The following is a 20,607-nucleotide window of genomic DNA, read 5'->3' on the forward strand; positions in this document are numbered from 1 at the left end:
GATAACATGATTCCAGAGAAAGCTTTAATTTCTCTGTCTCACTCTTTCCTCAGCACCTGTTTCCTTGCGTACTCTAAATCGCACGCGCGCACACACACACACACACACACACACACACTGAAGGGACCGGCATAGGTCATAAGAATATGCCGTAGTCAATAATTCAATGATATTATACCTAGTTATAATTGTTACTTTTATTTGGATTTAACTAGCATGTAAACAGTTCCTGGGTGAATATACTTGATTTTGACCAGGGGAGTGAGGTGCGACATTGGTCTCACCCCCCCCCCCCCAGGTCGAGACAAAGAACCCTGCATGCATGGCCCATTTGAATAGACGGTAACACCCCTTAGATATCAGTGTATTTAACAGACTGTTCCTCAAGGAATAAGTCAGACGAGTCTGAGGTGAAACTATGAGTGGACGTTCAGGCTTTGTCTCCCTTGGTTGGCCACCACTGTATAAGATTAAAACCTGGATCTTGACTGACTAAAACCTAAGACTGAATCTTCAATATATGGTATAAATTATATCCCATCAACACACACACACACACACACACTTACCTTATATCTTTATAAGCACCTAAAACACCTACATTTTATTTACTTTAAGTTTTGGGAGCTTTCCTATACTAAATTCAACAGGGAGTGAGATTTTAAGTTAATAATCTCCTTGAACATTTTGAGATAAAAATAAAAAGGTAGCGGAGTAGAACTAAACTCACCTGTCTGTTCTGTTTTCAGTGTCTGTCTCCCACACAACGTCTAACAAAATTCAGATGTCTTTCCTCCAGTCAGCTGTTTGAGACTCAAACTAAACCAATATGGCTACCTAAGGACGACTAATCTACTATTCTCTACCCATTCTCAGACTGGTATCCAGTGAATCGCTCAGTCCACCCCAGTCTATTTGAAAATGATGATTACCTCACGTAAATACTGTATTATGTTATTGCAGAGATTGTATTACCTTCTTGGGTTCATTATTACACTATTAGGTTTTATAACAGTGGAAATAGTTGTTACATTATTGGGTTCTACACACACAAGATCCAACCAAGGCCAAGCACATCAGACAGTGGATGTTGACACACACACACACAAAAACACACACACACACATCTAATCTTCCACATGCTCAAGTGTGCATACACACACACACACACACACATACACTCAGTTGCCGACACACATAGAATACCACACACACACACACACACACACACACACACACACACACAGCCCTACAAGCATGGACAGCATCTGTCAACACATGTCCTCAACACCACAGATACAACAGAAAGGTGATGAAAACATTGTGAAACACATGCACACACGTACATGCACGCACACACACACATACACACACACACACACACACACACAAACAACCCCCCCCCCCCCCACACACACACACACACACAAACAAATATGCTCCAGACACCTACGCTCACAGACTGAAATGCTCAATGCTGTATTTGTATCATATAATCTCTATTTGGGTTCAGGCCCTGGGCTCTGTAAAGCGCCTTGAAACAATTTTATTGTTTTGGCGCTATATAAATAAAATTGAATTGAATTGATCCATACAGACTCTATGTTATGGAGTGGAAGCTCATACACCTACATGCTATTATGGCAAACAAAGTGAACCCTTCACTTGTGTGTGGGTGCGTGTGTGTGTGTCTGTGTGTGTGTGTGTCTGTGTCTGTGTCTGTGTCTGTGTGTGTGTGTGTGTGTGTGTGTGTGTGTGTGTGTGTGTGTGTGTGTGTGTGTGTGTGTGTGTGCGCGTGTGCGCATGTGTGTGTGTGTGTGTTGTCTGGGCACTGTGCTAAGAGGACACTTGGGAAGGCCAAGATATGGGATCATGAGACATGCCAGAGACATGCCAGATATGGGATCTGTGGGAATATCAGATCAGATCAGATCGAAGCAGATCAGAGAGGAAAAGGAGAACAATGAAGATGAACAGATTTGATAAAGGCTCTCTCTCTCTCTCCCTCTACCTCTCTCTCTCACTTACTCCCTCTCTCTCTCACACACACACACAGTCACACACACACACACACACACACACACACGCACGCATACGCACACACACACACACACGTGCACACACACACACATGCACGCATGCACGCACACGCACACACACACACTGAACTACTACACAAAGACTTAGACTAGACAGTGTATGAGAGAAAGATCTGCCTAGTAAAGCTTTACTCGTCTGTCAGAAAATGCATGCGTGGTAATATAATATAATATATACAAAATACAAAATACAAAATATATAAAATATATAACTTACACATGACCACACACACAAACACACACACACACACACACACACACACACACACACATACCACAAAGCAGTCATAGCCAAGAGGAAGCTCTTAATCTACTTCTGAGAGAATCTCTCTCTCTCTCTCACTCGTTCTCTCCCCCTCCCCGTCGTTCTCTCCTCCCTGTGCCGCCCCACTTACCAAAACAATAACAGACTGATCTCAGTTAGTGCTGACGCTAGTAGATTCAGCCTTCCTCTCTCAACACGCCTCCCTCTCTCTCTCCCTCTCTCTCTCTCTCCCTCTATTTTCATGAGTATTTCAGGATGTGCTCAGAATAGTCTTGCATCCTCACGTTGGGAGCACTCAAGAAACAGATAAACAAACAGCCAGGGGGCCAAACACAGCAAACAAGAACAAGCACGAGTGCTCCATCAATGGAGTCTGACTCCTACAAGCTCCTTCTTTCATCCACACACACAGTCCTCAGTGTGCAATGCGGAAGGTGAAGAACTCACAGAGTTCATAAACCAACAAACGCAGATCCTAGGCACGTTATCGCTGTCAATGTTTCAGCTACACTGGTTCCCCATCTTCCACCGCTTTTAAAATGACGGGCCGGGGGGGGTCACCTTGTTGAGGTCAGCCTGTCTGCCGAGGGCCTCCAGCACGCGCCGGAACTTCCTCTCGCGGTACTTCCGCCGGTGGAAGGTGGCCCGCTGCTCGGCCGACGCCCCCATCTGGAGCTCGTCCTCCGGGGTCAGGGTGGCCGCCCAGAAGCTGTTGGCGTTCTTGTTCCCCACCTCCAGAAAGAGCTGAGGAGAGAGAGCGAGAGAGAGGGAAAGAGGGAGAGAGACAGAGAAAGAAAAAGGGGGAGAGCGAGAGGAGAAGAGAGGAGAGGACAGAGCAGGTAAGACATCTTCCCATCCATATACCCCATCCCTCCCCACCCCCACATACCCATCTCTACATCCTGCACCCCATATACCCTCTGCCCCTTCCACAACAAATACCTACCATATACACCCATATCTCCATCCACACATGCTGCACCCATATGCCCACGCCTACACACCTGTATATCCATCTCTGCATCCTTCTCCCAACATACCCATCCATCCATCCATCCATCCATCCAGCCACCCCACCCCCACCCCCACACTCCGCCTTGGGTCTCACCTCCACCAGCTCGTTGCTCCAGATGCTGCTGTCCAGCTTCAGGCTCCTGACCTGGGAGATGCCGGGGCCCAGGAAGCGGTGCTGAGCTGCAGCCAGGGACGCACAGACACATTTCATTTCATTTCTTTCCTTTTTTTAACTTTAATTTCATTCAACAGTTTCAGCTTGTTTCTTTTCATGACCTTCCATTCGTTTTGTTTCAATTCATTTCGCTCAGTAACTTCACTTGTGTTTATTGGAATCGTTCATTCATTCACCATTATCATTAGTATTAGTAGTATTAGTAATGCTGATAGACAATGCATTAGCATGGGTCAAGTACAGTGACAACCGCTGAGTCAGCAACTGGCAGATGGTAAATGTGCGGAAAAAATAAAAGTCACAAAGTCACTTTGAATAACCTTCATCTGGGATTATACCGGAGATCTTCAATCACACAGCTATGACACAGAGAACACAGAACGGCCCAAAACACCAGATGTATATTCACCAGTTAACCACTGAAGGCAAGGAGACACAAGAGAGGACGCTAACGTAACAGATTGAAAGAAAGTCAATAAGCTGGACAGGCTGAGCTTAGTTTGAGAACTTTAACGGAAAAGACAGTAATCTTGGAGCTGAATTCACCAAGCGTTTACCCACTAATAGGGAACGTGAGCTGGTTTTAGACATCTAAACCGTCGTGAGACAGCTTTAACTTTAACCTACTGCTGATGTGGGAAGATAGTGATCAAGACTTCGGGTGGGTAAGAGCATATTTGGAGCCGTCCAAAGCCATGTCAAGCTGTCTTTGAGTACACTGCTTAAAATGCCTGTGACCTCAAATTCACTCCAAACAACTTCTGAAAGTTTCCTTTCAAAGGGCTTTTCCCATGCAAGAGGCTCAGCACAGCGCCCCTCGTGTAGAGCAAGTCTGGCTCTAGTTGGTCAACAAATGTACAAATCCCAAACACACACACACACACACACACACACACACACACACACACACACACACACACACTTCCAATCCCACTGATGCCAGGCCTTTCAGTTAATTGAAAATGAAAAAAGAGTGAGAGAATGATTGACTAAGTACACAGACAGAGTGGGAGTGTGCGCGCTTGTGTGTGTGTGTGTGTGTGTGTGTGTGTGTGTGTGTGTGTGTGTGTGCCCCCATGTATATGTGTGTGATCTGATGTGGTGTATTCAATGCTAATGATTCATGAATTAATTATGTCTGGTGGTCGGCATGATTATTTTGGTGAACTTCAGGGCTGAAATTGTTGATGAATTAAACATCGCTGCATGCGTATGTGTGTGTTTGTTTGTGATTTGTGAGTAAGTGTGTGTCTATGTGTGTGTGAGAGTGTGATGGGGGGGGGCAAGAAAGAAAGGAACAGAGGAAGAAAGAAAAAGAGAGAAAGAAAGAAAAACAGCAGCTCTATGAATATGTATTGCGGGGGTCCCTGGTGTAATTACCACTAATGTCGAGGCCTGGTTCTCCATCAGAGATCATTACAGTCATCAGGAGGCAAGCCTAATATGGCTCTGAACTGGGAGTGTGTGTGTGTGTGTGTGTGTGTGTGTGTGTGTGTGTGTGTGTGTGTGTGTGTGTGTGTGTGTGTGTGTGTGTGTGTGTGTGTGTGTGTGTGTGTGTGTGTGTGTGTGTGTGTGTGTGTGTGTGTGTGTGTGTGTGTGTTGGACTGTTCAAAAATTGCTGGCACAGGGGGTCTCGGCTGATCTGCACCAACACTGAAGGACAAGTCAAAGTCATGGAGCGTGACTGTAGTCTAGCTGGGGACTCCTAGAGACAGAGAGAGAGAGAGAGAGAGAGAGAGAGAGAGAGGGAGAGGGAGAGGGAGAGAGAGAGAGAGAGAGAGAGAGGAGAGGGAGAGAGAGAGAGAGAGGGAGAGGGAGAGAGAGGGAGAGAGAGAACGAGAGAGAGAGTTCCCGGAGTTCTCACCTTCTAGATCTATGACCTAAGTCCTCAGCTTTGGTTCTTGACTTCTCAAATCTCTGTGACTAACATGACCACCCCTAGAACCCAGAGTCCTGAATTCTAAATGTTCTGTGTCTTAATTGCTGTGTCTTAAGCCCTCAGTTGAGAGCCTCACAGTACCAAATCTGCAATCTTTAGTCTTATATTCTGGGCCCTATGGCTAGTGCCCTGAGCTCTGTGCCTGTTTTCCTTTGGTACTTCTCAGAGCTGACACTGTGAGTAATTGTGTTGTGCTGCCCATTTGTTTCAATGCTCTGTTTGTTTATCTGTTTTGCTGCCGGTGTTCTTTCTGCATTTTTCAACACGGGGAGTCAATAATGCAACAGGGCCCCGCCTCTCAACCTCATCCGTCACACCCGAACGGGCTCCCTCTCCTCCTCTCATCCTTCTGTTCTCTCCACCTCTCCTCTCCTCACCTCACCTCGGTTCATCCCTCTCTCTTGTGTCTTCGGGCGTTTTTTGCTAATGGACAGGCCACCTCCACACGTTTCAGCATCTCCGGTTTAACTTGTGAGCCGCGGAAGGCTCCAGAAATCACTCCGGTGGTTCACCTAACTCACAGCGCACGACCCACTTTGTCCTCGTTAACAATTTAAAAAAAAAAAAAAAAACATCAAGCCTCCGTAGCCAATTAAAAAAAGTGCTCATTATTCTGGCCAAAGTTTTGCAAAGTAGTCTGTGGCTACTCCCATGGAAACAATACTGAAGGCCCAAATGACCTGTTCCAGCTGTTTCTATTGAGTTACGAGGCAAGGGATGAGAGGAGAGCGAGCGAGAGAGATGGAGGGGTGAAGAGAAAGAACAGTCTGTGCTGGGTGTTTCCATGGCAACGGGACCTGCACTGAAGGAATGTCTCAGGGAAAGGGGATGGGGGGGGGGGGGGGGTTCTAATTTAAAGGGCTTACAACAACGACATGTGTAGGGAGACGGTCCAACTTAAATATGTGCCATTCATCCAAGGCCTGTCTTTTGATATAGGAATGAGAGGGAGAGGCTAAGAGAGGAGAGAGAAAGGGGGGGGGAGATGTATAGCAGGAGCAAAAGAGAAAAAAAAGAAAGAGGGAGACAGAAAGGGAGGGAGAGAGAGAGAGAGAGAAGATGAGAGAGAGAGTATGTTGAAAGAAGAGGGACAGCATCATCAGATAACTCTTATAAATGTGTAGTGAGTGAGTAATGAGAATGTTCTCCTATCAGTATATGTGTGTGTGTGTGTGTGTGTGTGTGTGTGTGTGTGTGTGTGTGTGTGTGTGTGTGTGTGTGTGTGTGTGTGTGTGCAAAGAGCCAAATCCTGCTTTGAAACAGCCCCACAAGAATCAGCCATCCCTTACTCTAAGCACATTTCAAACCCCTCTCCATGAAGCATAAAAAAAGCCTTACCAGCAGGAGAGTAACACACCAGTCAAATTAAAACCATTAATATTCAACCCACACAGAGATCTGCCTATAAGTCAGTCTCTCTCTCTTTCTCTCTCTCTCTCTTTTTTTCCATAACCCCCGGCTGTTAAAAGACGACAATCTGGAATCATTTAATCATTAGTCCTCTCATTAGAAGCTGGCTTCTCCTTGTCTCGCGAGCGTCTCCTTATTGTCTCTGACAGAAGAGAGAATAATTAGATACTGTTTCCCCCTCTCTTTTTTTAAGTCCACGCCAGTCATACTCAGACGGCGGTGATCTCGTTTAAGGCGGAAGTGTCTAGTAAGTGAAAAGCTTATCTAAGCCCCCACCATCTTCCACATACACTCACACACACGCACACACACGTACACACACACACACCACACACACACAGACTCACACACAGTGAGACAAGCACCCTACTAAATGAAATATCAACTCCCCCTTATCATTCACACACACACACACACACACACACACACACACACACACACACACACACACACACACTGCTTAATGTAATATTGGACCTCAACCCTGAGAAACAAAATCATTTATGTCATTCAGAAAGGCAGCCTGGGAAACTGAAGGAGCCTCAGCCAATTACAGAGGCTTAAAGAGAAGGAAGGGATGGAATTAAAGCGAGAGGGCCAGGAGGAGGAGAGAGAGATAGAGAGAGAGAGAGAGAGAGAGAGAGAGAGAGAGAGAGAGGAGAGAGAGAGAGAGAGAGAGAGAGAGAGAGAGAGAGCGAGAGAGAGAGGGAGAGAGAGAGAGAGAAAGTGAGATTTGCAGGAACAAATACGAGTAGGAAAACCCACACACACATCATGTATTCAACAGATGAGGCAGTGGTGTGTGAGTGAGTGTGTGTGTGTGTGTGTGTGTGTGTGTGTGTGTGTGATTAGCGAGTAGTAACAGAAAGCAAGAGGTGTAGTGATGGACAGAGAGAAAGAGAGGGGAGGGGGGGGGGGGTGTGTTTGTGTCTCACACACATACACAGTCCGTTACACAAACACAGAGAGAGAGAGAGAGAGAGAGAGAGAGAGGGAGAGGAGGGGAGGGAGAAAGAGAGGAGGGGAAAGAGAGGAGGGGAGAGAGAGGAGGGGAGAGAGAGAGAGTAGGGGAGAGAGAGAGAGAGAGAGAGAAAGGAGGAGAGGTCGAGCACGTCTAAGCCCTACTGGCCCCTTCAGCAGGAGCAAACAAGTGACATTTCGGCTGCAATTGACTGGAGTTGGGGGTAAAACCTGCAACACTCTGGGAAGGCTTTGTGCGTGTGGCACGGGTGTGTGTGTGTGTGTGTGTGTGTTTGTGTGTATACACACACGTGTCGAGCATGTGTCTCCTTACAATGTCAGAAATGTTTGTGTGTGTGTGCCCAAGACAGAGATAGAGGGGCAACTTCTGTGTGTATGTATATATATTCTAGGGTGAGGTGGACACACCCGGCGTGTGACTAACGTGTGACTAACGCATGACTAGCGTGTAAGAGCGACCAAGTAAGACACCCCTGAAAACTATTAGCGTGTGCTGACGTGTCATTAGTCAACGTTAGACGAGCGTGTTGAGCGTGTGACTAGCGCTTTGCTGGCGTGTGGGTTTTATGGTCAAGCGGGTATAAAACCCTGGAAAATCATAGTGGATTCAGTTGTTCTGAACAGTGAACATCATGCCGCCAAGACGAAAAAAAGGTGTGAGCCCAAAATCAACTGAACCCTGCTTAAAAAGCAGGGAACTTTTGTGCATGTTCAAAAAAAAATTCGGACCAGCGTTCACGATGATTACCAGCGTTCACCAGCGTTCACACAACGCTCTTCTGGCGCTATACCGGCGACCATGGACGATTACCAATGTTTCCTCAAACGTCATAGAACGCTGACCAGATCGTTATGGTGTGACGGCCCCATAAGGGACAGAACAGAGAAGAGTGAGAACAAAGGGACAAAAGGAGAGAGAGATAGAGACAGAAAGAGAAAGAGAGACTTGACATTTTAATACGTCAGGTAAAAAAATCATTCCATATCAGAAAGAGAAAGAAAGAGCAAGTGAGAGAGAGAGAGTGTGACTGACCGGCACACTTCTTGCAGATGACCACCACCAGGTTGATGGAGGCCCACTCGGGATTGGGGGCGCGGCAGTCAGCGCAGTTGCGGTTGGCCTCGTTGTACCAGATCTTCTCGGCCACCTCATAATCGGAGAGAGTCTCCACGATACACTCCTGCACCGCCTCCACCCACTCGTCCCGCTCGTGCTCCGACTCCGCTGTGAAGCTGACCAAACACACACACATACAGACACACACACAAATACAGACACACACAAACACACACACACACACACACACACACACACACACACAGACACACAGCCACACACACACACACACACACACACACACACAGAGATCTTATTCATGTCTCAATTACAGATGCTCTTTCCTAGACATCTGTTCTGTCTTCAATTGTAATTTACTTTTGTTTCTTCCTCTTTCCTACTTTTGTTTTTACAAGGATTGTTCCTTTCTTTTATGTGGGAGGGCGTAACAGATGGGGATATAGCTATTGGAACTACAAAATATCAGTAAGAGTGTGTGTGTGTGTGAGTGTGTGTGTGTGTGTGTGTGTGTGTGTATATGTATGTGTGCATTCACAAGCCTACACTTCAAAGTCAGGAGGTGCTTTTAATGTTACAGGCCCATTCTCTTCACTCAATCTTCTCTTCTAACACTCTAACACTCGCACACACACAGACCGACACACACTCATTCGTTCTGGCACTCATAAATTGGCTGGCTGTCAGGCATGAAAGTGAAGAGAGAGCGGATCTCCCCCCTCACGTCCTTCATGTAGCCCTCATTAGGCCCCGGCTAAGCTCCGCTCAGCTCCGGCTAACATGTGCAAATCTCCACTGTGTCTTCCACTGACTGCTCCTAAAACTCTCACTTTTCTCCTCTCTCCCCATCTCTCCCCCTCTCTCTTTGAGTGTGTGTGTGTGTGTGTGTGTGTGTGTGTGTGTGTGTGTGTGTGTGTGTGTGTGTGTGTGTGTGTGTGTGGTTAAGCAAAATATAAACTATGGCACCCAGCTGTCCCGCTCTGCCACCTGTAAATGTAGCAGGCTGACTCGTTTCTGACCAGAGAGGGCCTGAGCTCGGAGGTGCGCCAGGGGACTCCTGAACTACATAAAGATCTCTTACAGTGCCTGACCCTTCAGCTCCTCATCAGGGTCCACAGCTGTGGACCAAAGACTGCTTACTTAAAGGCTCTCAATAGGCTGCATGTGTTATAAATAGCCTTGATGCCCTGTAGCCCTCTGATATCTCCGTCTCATACCATGAAAACAATTATGGAAGATGATGTTACATGAGTGTGATGTCCTCTCTGCTTTAGCACCCCAAAGTGATTTAAAGCATTTAATTTCACATCTCTACCGAAATGAGATCAACGCTGGCGGAACATCAGGTGTGACACCAAACAAAGTCCGCATTAGGTGGATCTTTATTCCCTCTTGAAAGTGAGTTTATTAACCCCCCCCTCACCCCCCCAAAAAAACAAAACAAAAATGATTGTGGCTTAGTAAGGAGGGGATCGATTTTAGTCGCGACACCCCTCTGTGACACCCGCGGCACTCTGGGAGGGGTCGGCGTCTTGTAGCGGCGTGTCTCTCTCTCTCTCTCCCATTCTCTCTTTCTTTAGTGCAAGAAATCCCAATTAGACTCGCCGCTTTCTCACGTTCCCTGACAAGGCACGGAACCGCACAGAACCTCACTGACGGGGCTCTAACGGATGAGGCAAACAGATCGATGCCGCACACCGCCTCGACCGATACCGAGACACAGACTACCTCACATTATGCACACACACACACACACACAAAATACACACACACACACACACAAACATGCACACACTCATATACACAAAAATCTTTATGGGAGGCATGAGAGTCACATACCGTAGCAAGGAGCGCTGGGTGATTGGCGATAATGATGGTTTCACAACAAAACAAATAACGACGCAGGACTACACCGAGGGGGGTCACCGTGCGAACAAAGCAACCTTTTTCCTGAAGAGTGTATTAGGTGTGTGTGTGTGTGTGTGTGTGTGTGTTTGTCTTGTAAGAGGTAAACATGCAGATCGATGCTGGTTGATACCGAGACACAGACTCCCTCGCAACACACACACACACACACACACACACACACCTATATAACCCTGCATACAACTCCTCAGACGGTTGCATAGTATTAAAGGATGAGGATGAAATAGTTGGGGGCATCTGACCTCCGATACACTCAATGTTCTCTTTTAATGCAACTTATTTTACTTTATTTTCTTTTTTTCAAAGCAATTTTTTTTCTAAGGCCTTAGTCTGGTATTGCAAAGGTGTGACACGACTCTCATACACACACACTTTCTTTCTCTCACACACACACACACACACACACACACACACACACACACACAAGCAAAGACACACACACACACACACACCTAAGAAGCATAAATGACATCTCAGGTCTCGCATAGCGAGCAAAATTTGTTGCGAGCTACAGCTTCCCCACCTCTGGTTCACACCATCAGAAATGCATGCTTCTGTCGAACACGAACACACCAGCCAGAAACCAGCCCTTTCACCTGACATCCACCTATTTCTAGCTCCTATTAGTTCCTATGTCTAAAGCCAGAAGGGTGAAATGTTCTAGTCTATCTAATCTAGAGACTTGAGTTTAGTCCTGGCTCTGTGAACGGGAAACAAACACAGTAGCTCGGACCGAGCCATAAACAATCCCAGCCAATCAACACACGTGCTTCAGGAGAATGGAAGGGAGGGGTGTAATTCGATTGGCTGTTGAGCACAAATATCTACAACTTTTCGCGAAGACTGAAACCAAATTGCGGACTGCATCTTTAATATAAAGAGTGGTTAGTGAGTGACAAAATTGAAAGCTAAGGGCATTGGTGATGGGATGGGGGGGGTGGGGTGCGTGAGTGTTTCAGAATCAAGGAGGCTGTGGAAATCACAGAGAGTATAACCTTGCTGAGGTGGTGCTGAGAGATGTGTGGCTTTCAAAGACACGGAGGCCTATCACAGATGTGTGACATACAAACACGCACCCACCCACCCACACCCACACCCTCTCTCTCTCCCTGTCTCCCTGTCTCCCTCCCTCCCTCTCTCTCCCTCTCTTTCCCTCTCTCACACTCACATAGAGAGAGACATATCTCAAGGACACAGATCAGCGTTTTCTCAAATTCTCTAACACAAGAGAAAGCTTACACTGAAAAAAAAACAGATACACACACACACACACACACACACACACACACACACACACACACATCCACACAGAAACTAACCAGAAGTTTTTGAATGGAGTGTTGATCTCAAATCCTCTCTTCTCAACATGCTTCACACTGGCTGAGGTAAGATCCACCACGGCAATCGCCAAACCGCCACTGAAGTCCTACAAGACCACAAACAAACAAGTTAACAACAAACAAACAACAAGACATCCTCCTCCTCTCCCTCACTTACCCTTCCATCAGGTTTGATTACTGTGACATGACATGACACTTTCTGTGTTTATGTTAGGAAATTCTGTTGATCATAGTTTTAACTTGCTTAAACTTGCTTGAAGCTGTCTGCGCAGACTGCGTCTTGCGCCTAGAAGCAGAACAGGATGCTGGGCCAAGAAAAACCACACATTCTGAGAAATGTCACAGAGTAAAACGTGTCCTAAAGACGGGTTCTGTTGATACCAAATTAGGAAAGGTCACACTTTTGTTGTTCCATCCCAGATGAGGAACAAGACATTAAAAGCTGTAAGAAGGAACTGCACCTTCGGAGTTGAGTTGGTAGCAGTGATGTTGTAACTTCTCTCCCTCTTTGCAAAGATAAATACAATTGTCTAAATTCTACAACTGTGTGTCTTTGCCTTATTATAAAAACGACTTATTGTTGATACTAAAATATCCAACAGTTTGTGTGTATGTGTATGTGACATAACAGAGAGAGAGAGAGACAAGAGTGGTGTGTGGTGTGTGTGTGTGTGTGTGTGTGTGTGTGTGTGTGTGTGTGTGTGTGTGTGTGTGTGTGTGTGTAAGTTTGTCCTTCACAGTACATTGTACCGTGAATAAGTTAAAGAAGTGTTCAGCAGCAAACTGACGCTTCACTCTCACGGCTTGAGTTCAGATTTCCTGCGCTAATGGGCTCCAGGGAACGGAGCGAAACAGAGGGAAAGGCTCCCTCATGGCTGGGATTTATCCAGGCAGAAAATCCAGGGAACAATAGGAAGAGGGACACCACCACCCTCAATAGGCAAAGGGACACCACCACCCTCAATAGGAAGAGGGACACCACCACCCTCAATAGGAAGAGGGACACCACCACCCTCAATAGGAAGAGGGACACCACCACCCTCAATAGGAAGAGGGACACCACCACCCTCAATAGGAAGAGGGACACCACCACCCTCAATAGGCAGAGGGACACCACCACCCTCCGCATCCCACAGGAGCACAGCTGGCCCGTCTCCACTGGGTGCCCCAGGGCCCTTGGATGCCTTGGTGCTAATATGCTAACTGGGTTAGAATGGATTGCTAGCTTTCGACAGCTTACAATCAGATGGCCCTTTTATGTCAGGGTACACATTGGGTTTCTGTTGTTCTCAGTGGAGATTGATAGGGGAGAACAGGAGGCCTAATTGTTGTGGGTGTGTCTCCTGGATGTGACCTGGCTGGTTGAGCATCGCTGTAATGGCAGGTAAATTGTCAGGTGGTGAAACTTTAGGAAACAAATATTCATGTCAAAGGGAGAGGAAGGATAGAAACAGGTTCATTAACAGTGAATGGAACTATGACAAAGCAAAATAAGTGAAAGAGAGAAAAGGAGAGGGCGGACAGAGAGAGGGATAGAGAGGGCGGGAGAGAGAGAGATAGAGAGAGCGGGAGAGAGAGGGAGAGAGAGGGAAAGAGGAGGACAGAGAAAGGAAGAGAGAGGAGGACAATCTGGTCGGCCACTTTATTGTCTTAAGTGGGAAATTCATAAGACATGACACCGCGCCTCATCCTACTTCTTATCGAGACTAACCATCTCCACATCTCGCCTTCGTCTCGCCGCCGTCTCCCCGTCGCCTCGCTGCCAGCTCCAGCCCGCCGAGACGACAAACACAGTTTACGCTAATTACGGCAAACAAAGAGCGCGAGCCAGCCGACAGCATCTCTCATGATTAGACGCCTCCGAAAGCCAACCGCACACGTCCTCCAAGAAGAGGAGGAAGGGGGGGAATAAGACAAGCACAGAAAGTTTCAGAATGGATGAGAGGGAGATAAGGGTGATGAGACAATCTAAAGTGATGAAAGGAGAAAGAGAGAGGGATTGGGAGACGGTGTAAAGGAGAGGGAGGGAGGGAGCGAGGGAAAGAGAGAGAGAGAGAAACAGATAGCGTGTCTTTTTCTCTCTCTCTTTCTCTCTCTCCTTTAAAACATTGGAATGAAAGACCTTTCAAAACAATGGAATGAAATAAGTTTCATTCTAATCGTTTTAAGCCTGTGCATATGCATAAACACCTGCTGGCTGTGACTACAGAAGAGAACTGCGTGTACGGAGAGTATAAAAACACACAGATTGAGATCAATACTGGTTGGAAGGCACTTTTCCTTGTTAAAGAAAAAACATATACAAAAACACATCCACACACACACGCACATACATACGCATGTGCACACACACACATGTGCACACGCTCTTCGTGCCATGCAAACTAAACATGGAAAAAGACACACATACACACACACACACACACGTATTCAAACAAAGACACATTTGTGGCTCATTTCCTGAATTCTTCCTGAATTTTTTCAGGAACTATTTACTTTGATCTTAAAGGCTTAAATCTAGCCCAAATACTGACATGGTGGTGCTGAAAATGATGATGATGGTGGTGATGATGATGATGGCAAAGTGTGCTGTGACCAGCTAATAACCCTCGTTCCTGCAGGATGCCAATTACAGACCCACCGTTACACGGTTGGTTGCCAGGGCGACACCTACCACGGCAGCACACTGTGCCCTGTCCAATTATGACACCGGGAGGAAAAACACGAGAGTGGATGGGAGCGGATGTTGTTTGATTTTACCACAGTGACCTCCCAAATTCACAACTCAACTAGCCTCTCGGTCAACACTTCTTCAAAACATCAGATCAAATATCAACCAAACAACTAGAAGAGTGAAACACTTAGTCCCTCAGAGTCAGAAAAAACGAATCTGACATCTTCATTCAGATATGAGGTCAGGCTAGCCTCAGGTACAGCCTGTTCCCTGACTGGTTCAGAGCGAAAGGTCCCCAACCAACACCCAGGACTTAGAGAAATCTGCTATATCATAGCCCATGCTGCCATCAAGTGGCCCACCATAAAGTCAAACGGTTACATTAAGGAGGAGAAGATTTTCAGTAATATATAAATATATATTTCAAAAACATACAAATGTGCACCTGAGCATTTCTGTCTAAAATAAACACAGCTCAGTTAGAACATTAGAAAAGAAAGTCGGGAGGATTAGCACTTTGGAATGTTAAATTTAAAAAAAAAAAAGAAAAGATCATGTTGGAGGGCATCTTCATAACTGTGGCTGTTAAGTCTCCATAGAATCTCTGCTTGTAGGAACTCCGCATGCACACCAAGGCAATTAAGTTAGCTTGTAATTAATTTTGGACGAAGGTGTTATTTAAAACAAAACAAACAAGTTGGAAACATAATCTTTATTGGCCGTATTCTCCCATGCGCATAACTAAAACAATAAAAAGTGCGCAGCTATGCACTTCTCTGCCAAAGCGTATTCTCCCTTGACTTCAGTGAGATTTGCGAGCTATGAGCAAACCCCAAATCTCTGCATTTCTAATGTACACATCACATGATCTTGCATTACTTCAATTATGAGAAAACTCAGCAACAGGGGCAGAGCTAGTAGTTGAAAACATCCGTGGCTTAAGCCCAAAAAAAGGAGGGGGGGGGGGGTCTGTTCTTGTTGACATGTAAACACAATGTTAGGGCGGCTCTGTAGATAGTGATATTTCCCCAGCAATAGAATTCCGCTCCATTGATTTTGCTATTCCAGTCAGAGAGACCTGAAAACGATTCAGGGCTTTTGAGAAAACATGAATACCTCGTTTGGATAAACTGGAGTTTACCGACGTGCAGTGCATCTAGCAATTTCGACCCGACCAAGAAGCCATAATCCACTACACTTGTTCTGACACCTCAACAAACAACTTTAAAGCCACAGTAATTATCCACATTCTCTGCCGGTCCTCATCAAATTCATTTGTGCTCTGTCTGTCCTTGAATCTGGTTCATTTCAGAGGGAGGCAGGTACATGCACAAGTCCTTTTCAGTCATTGGTGGTGAGGCGTTTGATTGCATGATTACTTCTGAGTGTGTAATAATAAGCTACGAAACATGATCTCAGGCAGGGACATTGAAAGGTGCATTGTGATGTAGCCTACCTTCACCTCAATGGTCAGTTTTTAAAATCATAGATCTCAACACCTCAAGCGCCGGTTTATTAATTGACCTCAAAAATGTGTTATTTAGTTAATTTACTCCTTTGTTAGGTTGATGTGATGGATAGAAACAAATGTTTTCATTTGAGGTTATTCGTAATACCTTGCTTTGATTTTCAACATCAAAGTCTGGTTTATGTTTTCCATGGATTTTAATGACATTCACATTTAAAAAATAAATTGCACCTATTCATGAGGCCAGCTTTATTCTGAAGTTAAGTGCTGTGGGAGTGATCAGAGCACGTAGGGGTGAAAACAAGTAACTGAAATGTGCGTAACTGGAGGCGAACCAAAAAAGGACGTGCGAATGGGAGAATACGGACCTATGTTTTAAAGATTCAGTTAGCCTTTTCAGGCTGGTAGACGGTATGAAGTTTTGCAGCACAATTGAAGTTCTTTTAAGAGTTAGCATAGACTGTTATCATTTCCAATTGATCTTTAGCACTGCCAAAGCCTTGATTATACCACATCCAGTCTCTTCTTTAGTCTGTCACTCTGTTTCACACACACACACACACACACACACACACACACACACACACACACACACACACACACACACACACACACATTCACAAAAGGACCCACACACAGTCGCTAAAACCACAGGATCATCTATCCTTCACTACATAAAAGCCGCCATTTCAACCACAAGGATGATGAAAAATGAAGCCATACACCTAATAGAGTGAGAGACTGAGGGTGGGACTGAAAGTAAGACCACGAGAGAGAGAGTGAGAGAGAGAGAGAGAGAGAGAGAGAGAGAGAGAGAGTGTGAGAGAGAGAACAGAAAGGAAGGCGAGAAAGAGAAACAGAGCCATGGTGTCATTAATTCACCGTGTCACTTGCGACGTTAGGGAGACAAGAGCCTCGGCACCTTGGGATACAAACTATTGTTACCGTGGTGACTGCGGGGGCAAAACGGTGCAAAGAGCTAATGAAGCTTAAGATGAATTAAGTCTTTTCCCCCCAGACAAGCACAGTGCTCACATGACACACATACACACATACACTCACACACACACACACACACACAGCCAGACATTTACTAATGTGAACTTACACACATGGTGTGCATACACATACTGCAAAAACACACACACACACACAGTTGAAACAGCACACAGTCATATAACCTACAAAAGGCCCACTTAAGATCCAACAGCAACATAAGCTGGGTCAACACTGGCCACAGCAAACAGTCCAACACCAGGACCTGGACCTGAGTCAAAAGCACTCCAAACCTCCACACCAAAACATAAAAGACCTTCATATCTGTTGTTTTGAAAGCAAGGACCCTTGATCTCTAGATGATTTTGATCCCTTTAGCACAGCGGCACAAAGGAATCCCAATCACACACACTGGTTTCCAGACGCTGCCACCTTGTCACAGGCATATCTCATGTCTCATGCCTGCCTGCCTGCCTGCCTTCTCTCAACTGCTGGCCATTTACACTGTGAGGACATGGGCGTGACAGGAAAAGGGATGATGGGTAGCTTTTACGTGTTGTGTCATCTGCCACAACTGACAAACACATATCTGCACACCTGATGTGAAGAATGGAACCAGCTGTCTTGAATGAATGCACCGGGTGATGAATGAGGACATGAATTCTTCTTATCGTCTGTGATGCATTTCAGTCTTCCATAAAAGATGTTTCTGGTTTAGAAATCACTCCGACTCTGTTTAGGGATGGGGCCATGGACATGCAGTGTGTGTGTCTGTGCATCTGTAGAATGGTAACTTCTTGTTACAACTCAATTAGTTCTGAATCATCTCTGCTGCACCCCGTTGGCCTATTAAGCTGAACTATTAAACGATACAAAAGTGTACTAGTGTTAGCTCTTTTTTCCCCTCATTTCCTATACACGCTTGTCCTCAAAGGAGAACCTGTAAAAAGGTTTCACTAAGAACTTCTATAGAACATCCTAAAAGGGTCGACACAGAAAGGTGTTTTTTCTTAGTTTACCTTATAGGGTCGTATGTTTTGGTATTGCTCTGTGTTCTACAGTGCTGTATATGTTAGACCAGCCGGCAGGTGAGTGCGTGTGTCTGTGTGTGTGAGCCCAGCAGGCTAAATAGATAAAGGCTAAATGTTCTGTTGCCGACTGTTGACAGAGGCGCCCTGGAATCAATGTGCTGCTAACCAGGAGGTTGACGTCCAAGGAGTCCAATGTGTTTGGGTTTCTTTTTCTTTTGTTTTGTTTTGTTTTTTCCCTGACACCCCTCTTTACCTTGGGAAACCGTGCCGGAATGACCTCGGAATTGAGTTCAGCGCCACCACTTTATCGTCCCCATGGAGCCTGCACGCCCCCCCCCCCCCTCGCTTTTCCCCCAAAAAAGAAGGAAGGGGGGGGTTGACGTCTCTTGACAAGATCGTTCATCTTGTTAAATTAAATACTCCACTCCACTGAGCATGAGCCCCATTGCCAACCTTATGTGTGCGCCCTCACCCTCACTCTCTCTCTCTCTCTCGCTCTCTCTCTCTCTTCCTTTCTTTCTCACTCTCTGCATCTCACACTCCTTTGCCCTCTCCTCGTTTCTCCCCCCCACCCACCTCTGTCTTCCCCTCCTTCTCTGTCCTTCAATCATAGTCATTCCACTTCATCTCCCCGTCCCGCTCGCTTTCTTCTCTTACTCCACCTCTCTCTCTCTCTCTCTCTTACTCCACCTCTCTCTCTCTCTCTCTCTCTCTCTCTCTCTCTCTCTTACTCCACCTCTCTCTCTCTGATTCATTCTTTCTCCCCTTTTTCCCTCTCTCTCAAGCATGCAGCTCAGCAATGCATTCGACAAGGCAGGTATTTGGGGTTTATGCAAAGACAATACAATTCATTCTCTTTTCTCTTTTCCTCCACCCTCTCTCTCTCTCTCTCTCTCTCTCTCTCTCTCTCTCTGTGTGTGTCTGTCTCTGTCTCTGTCTCGCTGGCCAGGAGGCAGAAAGCGCTGACGCACCAACATTTTCCCCAGCATAACTCAGAGAGAGGGAGAGAAGTTTGCTCACACTAATGAAGAAAATGATGAAAGACAAACAAGGGCAGACGCAAGGTGTGTGTACAGAGAGAGTGGAAGAGGGTGAGAGAGAAATAAAAGCATATTTCTGTGTACATGCAGTTATGTGTGTGTGTGTGTGTGTGTGTGTGTGTGTGTGTGTGTGTGTGCTTGTGTGTATGTAAAGTTATGAGTGTGTCGGTCTGAATACAAAATGTATGTGTGTAGATATGACCAATATGAGAACATGTACTTCTGCATCTCTGTTCTAAGTGTATTTCTACACTGGCTGTGTATATTCTGAGTGTGTGTGTAACCTTTGTTGTTGTCGTGTATTTAATTTAATTTTAAAACTACGGATGAGAATATTCGCACTTTGGAATGTTACATTTTAGAAAGAAAAACATGAAACTGGAGGGCATTTTTCTCATCATCGTGGCTCTTCTTCCCCATTAAAGAACTTCACATGCCCAACAAGGCAGTCTAGTTGGCTTGTAATAAATACAGGAAGAAAGTTCTTTCTTTTAAAACAATATGTGTGGTGTGTGTGTCTGTACAGTCTTTCCGTGAGTTACAATCTCACTGCCGTCTCCTCCGAGAGTTCTTCCTCCACTGGTTCCTTCTGGTCCTGAACAGACGTCTTCACTGTGCTCTCAGTGGAGCGGGAGGCCAAACGTGGGCAGACCTGACCTGACCATCTGACTGAGCTCAGGTACACCCTCCACCCCCCCCCCCAACACACACACACACACACACACACACACACACAAAAACACACACACACAGCTGTCCAGAGAGATCACATCAAACAACATGCTGACACGCACGCCCACATACACACTTATGAATGCATACGTATCCTGACAACAATGCCAAGAGCCACACATGTAGGACATGTACAAACAACACGCACCCACTCACACACACATACACGCACACATGGACACACACACACATGCACACAAATAAACACACACACACACACACACACACGTGCACCCACACACGTACAGACATGAATGCGGACATGTCCAATGTGTACCAACAGGCACATACGCACACATACATGCAGCTATCCCTGATATTCAGCATGCTGTCTATTATCTCCATGTCTTTTCATAACTCCAGTAAAAGAGGTGAATCTCCAAAGACACAAAACAATAAACAACAAACCAAACATTGTCTAACTGCTACATCAGGGCCTTCG

At 45.9% G+C, this 20,607-nt stretch overlaps 1 protein-coding gene across 1 annotated transcript in view; it reads right to left on the reverse strand.

The window, feature by feature from the left end:
- The window catches only part of arap2 (ArfGAP with RhoGAP domain, ankyrin repeat and PH domain 2), a 60,580-nt gene extending 47,611 nt beyond the window's left edge, over positions 1 to 12,969 (reverse strand). The window contains exons 1-6 of the mRNA XM_042710524.1: positions 12,963 to 12,969; positions 12,465 to 12,529; positions 12,204 to 12,310; positions 8,917 to 9,116; positions 3,473 to 3,558; positions 2,926 to 3,108 (exon numbers count right to left, since the gene is read on the reverse strand). Of these exons, the coding sequence (XP_042566458.1) occupies positions 2,926 to 3,108; positions 3,473 to 3,558; positions 8,917 to 9,116; positions 12,204 to 12,310; positions 12,465 to 12,529; positions 12,963 to 12,969 (648 nt within the window). The remainder of the gene's footprint in view (positions 1 to 2,925; positions 3,109 to 3,472; positions 3,559 to 8,916; positions 9,117 to 12,203; positions 12,311 to 12,464; positions 12,530 to 12,962) is intronic.
- Between the last annotated feature and the right edge of the window lie 7,638 nt (positions 12,970 to 20,607).

The sequence above is a fragment of the Clupea harengus genome, chromosome 18, assembly GCF_900700415.2.
Source record: "Clupea harengus chromosome 18, Ch_v2.0.2, whole genome shotgun sequence".
Taxonomy (NCBI): domain Eukaryota; kingdom Metazoa; phylum Chordata; class Actinopteri; order Clupeiformes; family Clupeidae; genus Clupea; species Clupea harengus.